At 40.5% G+C, this 8,476-nt stretch overlaps 2 protein-coding genes across 4 annotated transcripts in view; one reads left to right on the top strand and one right to left on the bottom strand.

The window, feature by feature from the left end:
- LOC146450855 (neuropeptide FF receptor 1-like) overlaps positions 1-3,919 on the bottom strand; it is a 72,138-nt gene extending 68,219 nt beyond the window's left edge. Inside the window, exon 1 of the mRNA XM_085099877.1 lies at positions 3,544-3,919. The gene's annotated coding sequence lies outside the window, so the exon portion shown is untranslated. The remainder of the gene's footprint in view (positions 1-3,543) is intronic.
- On the top strand, positions 183-8,476 carry LOC146450854 (UDP-glucuronosyltransferase 2C1-like). Of its 3 annotated transcripts, XR_014860204.1 has the most exons (7): positions 184-489; positions 2,093-2,315; positions 4,226-4,627; positions 5,771-5,974; positions 6,953-7,241; positions 8,016-8,348; positions 8,392-8,476. XR_014860204.1 is itself a non-coding variant. In XM_085099866.1 (6 exons), the coding sequence occupies exons 1-6, from the start codon at positions 340-342 to the stop codon at positions 8,296-8,298; spliced, it is 1,380 nt and encodes a 459-aa protein (XP_084955992.1). In that variant the 5' UTR covers positions 183-339; the 3' UTR covers positions 8,299-8,470. The 3 variants fall into 3 exon arrangements, 2 of the variants coding, with proteins under 2 accessions (XP_084955992.1, XP_084955991.1); XM_085099866.1 differs by having other exon boundaries at positions 183-489; positions 7,124-7,241; positions 8,016-8,470; XM_085099865.1 differs by having other exon boundaries at positions 8,016-8,470.

Here is an 8,476-nt window from a genome sequence, read left to right as displayed (position 1 = left end):
CCACCCCCTTACCTCACCTCCTCTATTTTCATTGCCGTCTCGTACCTCTTCACACGTATGAAAGGGTGATGCCTCCAAAATAAAATTGGTGCTGTTGATTTCAGGTCTGGAACTACCTCACCCGCTTCCCCCCCCCCCCCCCCTCCCACCTTCCTCCCTACCTACTACGACTTTTCCCACCCTGCTTCTTTGCTACGCTGGCCCAGTTTTCGCGTGGTATGTTTCCCACCAAGGTTGATCAGACTTTGTGACATCTGCAATGCGTGGGACTGGGGACTGGTGGCAATACAAAATGTCAAGAGACAACATTGCGTGACTGTCCATCCCTCACTAACCAACATGGCGCGAACTTGTAGAAGTTTTGCATTTTTGTTATTTTACTGCTGCAATTCTATGGCGGAGAATATCCTCCTTATTCCATTATTTGGAAGCAGTCACTATCTTTTGTTCAGGCATATCGGAGAGGAACTGGGAAATCGAGGACACAAGGTGCGTGTATTATGCTGTTCGTATTCGCGTGTTGGTGCTTGAATATCAGCACGAGGCAGATTCATAATACTGAGGTTCTTAGCGGCAGTCTCACTGTCTAAAGTACTGCCTTCTGGACCTCTTTTTTTTTTTGGTCCCTTGATGTATTTTGCTTTTCACTTAACAGTGTATCTGAAGATTGCAAACACATTATTGACAATTTCTGTGGGAAAGAAAAGTAAACAACATAAGAGTTCATTTTACACGGAATACATGAGATTTCTTACTTAATGGGTCCAAATGGATGTTAATAAATTGTACACTTTTAATTCATTCAATAATAACGTGGAAAAAAAAAGGAGCCATGCTCAGCAAACGGCAGAAGTCGTTGTACACAGCAAAATGTGGAGCAACATTATAATTATTCATCATTGTCAATGCACTGTAGTTGCATAAATTAGGCTTGCTGTCACCACATGAGATTGTGGTCGCGATATTTCTATCTTTGGAACTTTTGTAACGCGGAAAGCAGAAGGTTAACAGCTTCAACGCGACGCAGAAAGTTTTGGTTCGTTTGTTTTATTTTGTCTTGATTCAAGAAACGAATGATGCACAATTTACAATGTCATGTCATGTTGTTTTGTCACGCAACAAAGAAGACCCTGGAAGACCACAAGCGGTCTCTCTCTCATTTTTTTTTCTACGAGGGGACAGAATCGAATGAACCATTGTTCATTCCGAAAACGAATATGGGGTCCCAAGAGAACACGAATGCCGTCTTTTTCGTGTATTCTGAAATAGTCCCAACAAAACGAGCCTTCAGTTTAGTAAGTGGCTGAATGAATATAACATCGAATGATCCTTTAATTTCTGATTCAGTTTGTACTTAGCAACGAACAATCAGATCGTATACCAGCCACTGGTATATAAGGGAAACGGTTAAAACAACTATAGAGTGTTTTCATTCACGTGACTACCGGCCATATTGGTTTACTGAAACAATGAAAGTATTTGCATAAAAATAGAGTTCAATTCCCAGAGGTTTAGTTTGGGACACAAACATGGCCGCCATTTCTTTGTTTTGGGACACCAACATGGCCGCCGTGACGTCATGTGAAAACACTCTATACTCGTACAGGACGAGCACCAAACCACAAAGTAGATGGTAGTGGCTACGAGGCCTACCCTGTCTTTCTCAGCCTCAAAAGATGGTGTCTTTATTGCACAGCCACCCTCCATCCAGCAATTAAAAAATGACATTGAGATCCGAACCTCACTTTTCTTGTTTATCTAGCAATGCTGATTCTTGCTAGCTGAACATTTCTGTGTCAACTAAAATTTTAACGACAATAAAATTTTATCGGTAATGTTTATGAGATAGGTGGTGTCTTCGATAAACCCCTACACCAGACAAAGTAGGTTCTCTTGGAACAAACTTGTTATGATTAGTTCCCTAAATAAGTTTTTTTTTTCTTTTTTTTTTTTTTCATTCACTCATAGTATCTCTTACTGTCCGTTGTAAATTTGAATACGAGAGAACTCATTCAAACCTCAGTTACACCATATCGAGTCCACTGATTGAGATAGGTTCGTCTTTAACGTCATTTTGTCTCCTGTGAACAAGGTAACGATGCTTATTTCATCGGCCCAGCCTTTCAAACCAAGTGAGAAATATTCAACCCAGGTTTATCAAGTTCCGTACGAGCAAGGCTTTGAGGAGAAACAAATAGCGAGAAGCATGAGGAAAGACAAGAACGAATCTGAAGATCGAACTTCGGGGTTCGAAAAACTCAACAGTATTGGCGAATTACATGCAAACTTTTGCAGAGGTTTATTGGCGTGGGAAGGTATGAAATTAACATAAATAAGCATAGTATCATTGTAGATACCGTAAAATTCTGGATATAAAACCCTTTTAAGGCTTCAGCCGGATAACTTTGCTATATTTAACTGCCTCGTATTGTTTAGCCTAATACGGCGATCTATTCGAACATTCAACCTCCCACCATCTTCCCCCCCCCCCCCGCGCATACACCGGGCATTTGACCACGCACCGTGCCCTGAGAGCAGGGATTTTACCCCCCACCTCCCCCCCCCCCCCCACTCCAACCAGCATACCCCCAGCATTTGATCATATACCGTGCCCAGGGATCGAAGTGAAGAATTTGATGGGGTGGAGAACTTGAACCGAACCAGATTTTTTTTTTCGGTCCAGAGAGATTCGTGCGTGTGTTCTTCCTAGTTTTGGGAACTTGAGGAGTTTTTCAAGGACAGGATTTCGCCTTTGTGAGCGATATTTCTAAAACCGGCTTTAAAATATCCCTGTTCGTCCGAAACCAAACTCTCCTCGATAACAAGTCCCAAAAAAAATCACTCGAACAAATAAAAAATCCCAGGGCTTATGTTTATGGTATTGCAGAAAAATTTCTACTGCTAGCTATAGAAAAGTCAGGTTTTTTTTTTTTTTTTTTTTCTACGTTAACATTCGTTAAAGTAACATGAGCCAGGCATACTCACACCTTTTGAGTAGGTAAGTTAATCGGAAATGGAGTTATGGCATTCTACAAACGGCAAAAATATTTTGGCTGTGTTCAAACCAGTTGAGAGAGAAGAGAATTTTTAAAATACGCATATGATGTAAGACAAACGAAAGATTGGCGTTGAAGTGAGCTGCTCAAAACAAAAGAGAAACACGAATAAATGATGCTACGTGTGTAGAGACGGCCTTTTCACCACAGGATACTCCGGCTAATCAACAAAATTGAAAAAGAAAAATACCACAGGCTTCCCAAACATAACATAAACGCATGTATGGACAATTCGGAAATAGATTTCGTAGCGATAAACAATTGACTCTAAAATATACCATCACTAAATTAAGAGTAAAAAAATAGTACCTGGTAATGATTCTGTCTTTCTTCGCCGTTTCAGCGAAATCAGAACGATTTCTACGCTAATTTATTCTATTGAAGTGACAACTACTTTGCATCTATCGGCGGGAAAAGTTTATCATCCGATTACAATTTCGACCATAAATAAATCATATCATTAAACAGCTTTTAAAAGCTTACATACTACAATACTTGCTGCTCGTCTGTTGTTAATCCACCGTAAAGCCAGTAAACACACATTTCAGCAAGTTTTGGATTCCTGGTTTGACGTCAACTAGTAGCGAGATGGACCGTGACATGCACTTTGACAGGCCGACGAACTGTAAACGCCACAAATTCCCTTCGCTGGATTCCAATCGCTCTAAAACTTCATTCCAAAATAGATTGAAGATACTTCTTCCCAAATATTTTCTTCTTTTGTTCTCAACCTTCATCATCCTTCCAAGCAAAGACGAAATGCGGAAAACATTCAAACACGTTTGAACTTCGCACGTTCGACCTGGCGTTGTAACCGAGCTGTCCGGGTACAAATCCCCCGTCGGGGAGGGTGAGGGGCAAACCAACTGCTCTAACAGGATCTGGGTGGGGTTTGTTAAATGACTCTTTAAATGGTAGTCGCGAATTGGCCAAACGGTTAACTGCCAGTTGAGAAATAACGCATTTTAAACTAAGATTTGAAAAAAATTAACTGAAGGCTGTGAAATGGCCGAAACTTAACTGATAACTGAGATCCCAGCATCCCCCACACCCACCCCACCCTCCGACTTTCTTTTAAAACATGGCTGTTGATTATATTCACGAGAATTCATTGATTATTTCCCCCCTCCTTTTAACCCTTAATTGTTTTCCTCTCGTGAACCTAACAGGTATGAAAGAACTCAAGCCGGACATCGTCGTGGGAGATTCGCATTTTACCTGCAGTGGAATAGTAAACGAACTCTTGGACTCTAAGCTTGTTTTGGTCTGCCCATCAGGCTTAACACACGCCATGTTGCCACTATTCAAGAATCCCAACCCCTTATCGTATGCACCTCAGCCGTTTACGGGCCTGGACGATAGAATGCACTTCAAGAGTCGACTGAAGAACTTAGCTGGCTTTGTACTCGCTAATTTGATTGGTCGTGTGTTCATGTTCCCAGCGCTTGACAAAGTGAAGGAAGACTATCATATCAATCCAGAGGTGAGCACAGTGGAAGCATTGGGGAAGGCAGAGCTGATGCTGGTGCAGACACACTTCGCTTTGGATTATCCAATACCACTTACACCATGTATGTATAGGCTAGTGTCCTAGTGTAACCTCAAGTTGATTAACGTTTTCAGACTATTTCTCAATGTACATTGGAACCAGTGGGATAGACAAAAACCCGTTTTGAGTGGCTCCTTTCGATTCCAGTGGGCTTGCTACTAAGTTGTCATGATCAATCTCTTGTGGGACGTTTGAGGTTTGAGTGCGGTTTCTAAAATTCCACTTCCTTGTGCACATAATTCCGCAAAATTTCTGTTGTGCACCAATCCCTGATTTTATAATGGGGACTAAGGATGTGCCGTGATGGGCCGGGATAGATTCTTATGAGGAAAATACTGATATTCCATTTCATCTTCAACCCACATGAAAACGTCAACAAATCCCCTTGACTTCCGTTTTGTTCCAGTATTTTAAATATTGAATTGATAATTGATATGCTGCACACTGTTGTTCCCTTCGGGAATAACTTGGATATAACAGGATGTAAAGTTGAACTGAATTGTTGAATTGAGTACAGTGGAACCCCATTAATACGATCACCTTCGAGCCGTGAAAATGTGGTCGTAACTTTCAAAGGGGTGGTCTTTTTAGCGAGTTCGTAAAACTAAGGAAATGACTGGTCTTTCGTTCGGGGCACAAAATTAAGTGGTTGTAACAACGAGGTTGTAGAAAGGCGGGGTTCCACTGCATTTTCTTGCAGGAATAACACAGGTATAAAACAATAAACAATTAGCGATGATAAAGGCGCCAGTGGCATTTGTCTCTCTACATACCAGGTAGTCTCCCACGCAGTCGTTTTTTGGCGACGCGTATTACATCCTTGGAGAGGATGTAATACGCGTACCCTAAAAACGACTGCGTGGGAGACTACGTACCAGGCTCGTGAGTATATTTCCATGTACTACACCACATCCAAGGTTCCTAATTGTTATGCCGACTATGTACTCTGTCTCACTTGCCACCCCACCCGAGCGCCAGCAACACGCATTGACCAGTCTACCAGGTCTGAATCATGCCACTGTATTTTATTTATGCTAACTTCTTCGTTTTTTTTATTTATTTATTTATATATTATTATTATTATTATTATTATTATTATTATTATTATTATTATTATTATTATTATTATTATTATTATTATTATTATTATTATTATTATTATTAGCGACAATAGTCACTGGTCCTTTATTGCCAAAGCCAGCTAAACCACTCCCGGCCGACCTAGAAACCTTCATGGCGAGCGCCGGCGATGAAGGAGTCATCGTTGTTGCCTTTGGTTCCATGCTGTCTGTATTGCCAAAACCCACGTTAGACATGCTGACTAAGGTACTTGGTGGAACGAAGCAGAAGGTGTTGTGGAAGCTAAAAGGTTTGCGAAATCCTTACTTTATTCAGAACTACACGTACCTTATTTCTTAAGTCTAGATTTGTAGATGTTGTTTTGGACGGTCGTATTATTTTGCACTGTTTACAAGGTATATACATGTTTCGGCATAAATAAGATTTAAGGAGAAGATAAATACAATAAAATACAGCAAAAACAAGCTAGAAAATATGTGCGCAGTGACCAGGGTAGCCATTAGCTTTCGAGCTGGTCACTGCCATGAGTAAATGCGGTTAGAACAAAAGTATACATCTTCCGTCATGGTCTTTGTGAACTCAGCAGACCATTACCCGGAGGGTAAGCTTCTCTATAATCGTGTCTGCCACAACATTTTCCTGGCAGACCTATTTTAGGTTGAACTTCTCACGAAAGTAGACTCCTACGAGAGTTTTCCAAACCTACTTCAGTTGATACTCATCATGTAATTTATTATGCATATATAATTAAACTTGGCGGGGAAATGGCCCACGTGATCTGAAACAAGACTATCAAGTGACTGAACTAGTAACTGTTGAGTGGGGAGGTTAGAGTACAGATCATCAAAACTTGCGTGGCGTGAAATTATGGCAGATCATTTCGAGTGAAATGATATCTACTGCACTAAGGACTGTGGAGCGCGGACTGTGGAAAAATATATTGTACAGAACATTTTCAAGAATATGCCGTTGGAAATGACGATTTAGAAGACTCTAGTTCCTTGCCTTTCATTTTGCCTTGTATCTCCCCAGGCGGGCCCACCATTGAATTATTATGGTGATGTATCTCCCCAGGCGGGCCCACCATTGAATGATTATGGTGATATTTAATTATTACGATGATGATGATGATGATGATGATGATGATGATGATGATGATAACAATGATATTTGATTACATGCCATCACATTATATAGAGGTCGTTTTTGTTGTTTTCTAAGTTGAAATGTTTGTTCACTGATAAGCTCTTTCCCAAACCTAATACAGGAAATACACTGAACTCTAAACCATCAAACATCAAGACAGTTGACTGGATGCCACAGAATGATGTTCTTGGTCACGCCAAGACAAGGTTGTTCCTCTCTCATTTGGGGCATAACAGCATGTATGAGGCTGCCTATCATGGTGTCCCAATAGTTGGTTTTCCGATGTGGGGAGATCATCTGGACAATGCCCGGCAAATCGCCCGAGCAGGAATGGGACTCTGGCTGGATATCCACAGAATTACAGAAGATGAACTGCGCATGACTATTTCCCGAGTTTTGACTGAAGAAAGGTATGTGCAGTGTGTGTTTCTCTGCCTCCATACCCTTCCCCCATCGCTTTTAAGAGTTCAGTTCCATATCAAGTTGCTGAACCAAATTAAGAACAGGAAACCTTGCAAGCAATTTAAATTATCCCCTGATTACATCTCAAACAAACATGCCAGCGTCTTCTTCTCCGGTAAATTTCATTCCTCTTTCTTACAGGGTTCTGCAATAACGTAATGAAAGATGCTCTACCCAATTGCTCTTCATTCTCTAGCAATCAAAACCAAATTGAACGTGCATGTCTCAAAACTATATCCTGTCTTGTGGACAGAATCTTTCGTAAATATAATCGCTTTTCTTTGTCAGAGTGAAACGCCTAAACATAGATTTAAGCAAACGTATAAAACCAGTTATTTAAACAGAGACTAACTTAGGCCGCGGCTTAAGACAATCAGTGGATCTCCAAATCTGTTTCACAATGTTTAAATATGACTGTTGGCAAAACTGAAAATGGCTTAGAAAGTGGTTTTGTTAAACACCATCTAAACTGTTTTTTTAATAACTGACCCATATAGTTTAATATGATTACATTACTGACAATCAAATGGATGCATTTTTTTTATTCTATTTACTTTTTTATCACTATTTATTCTAAAAATTGGTTAATGAGGGCCTAACTACAGTTTGAAACCTCTACTTAAATTTTAGTCGTCTTTTCTACCGGGCAATAATTAATGTGGGGACAATATTGAACTATCTTTTTTCTCAATATAGTGTCGTCGTTTTATCTTGTTTTGCAGTTTTAAGAATAACGCGACACGTGTTTCCCACCTGATCAAAGATCAGCGCCGACCGCCCCTAGAACTAACAGCTGATTGGATAGAATTTGTGCTGAGACATGGCGGAGCGTCTCACCTTCGTGTCGAGGCTTTCAACTTGTCATGGTATCAAGAGAACTTGATAGACGTGGGACTGTTTCTCTTTACCATCACTGCCTTTTTAGTGCCCTGCATCTCGCTTTGCTGTCGATTTATGTGCAAGAAATGTTGTAGAAGTGATGGTTCGAAAGCAAAGAAAGAATAGCGAATAGAACGTCAATCAGAACGTTTATCATTTACTTAGAAGCACAGACTGTGTGTTAAAGGCATCACAAACCGTGTATCGAAGTTCCACTAGGTCGATAATTGAATCATACGGTTTCAGATAATAGTCTTTAAGTTGAGTTTAAACTAATCAACAACTGAGCACGTTTTGGCGTGGT

Source organism: Pavona decussata, unplaced genomic scaffold (genome assembly GCF_977016875.1).
Source record: "Pavona decussata unplaced genomic scaffold, jaPavDecu1.1 SCAFFOLD_417, whole genome shotgun sequence".
Classification (NCBI taxonomy): domain Eukaryota; kingdom Metazoa; phylum Cnidaria; class Anthozoa; order Scleractinia; family Agariciidae; genus Pavona; species Pavona decussata.
Note: the sequence above shows the minus strand (reverse complement) of the source record. Positions and strands in the feature narration are given on the sequence as shown.

Coding starts and splice junctions, on each gene's coding strand:
- LOC146450854 (XM_085099865.1), top strand. CDS start 340: ATGGCGCGAACTTGTAGAAGTTTTGCATTTTTGTTATTTTACTGCTGC. Junction 490..2,092: donor TGGGAAATCGAGGACACAAG/GTGCGTGTATTA, acceptor CCTGTGAACAAG/GTAACGATGCTTATTTCATC. Junction 7,242..8,015: donor CGAGTTTTGACTGAAGAAAG/GTATGTGCAGTG, acceptor CTTGTTTTGCAG/TTTTAAGAATAACGCGACAC.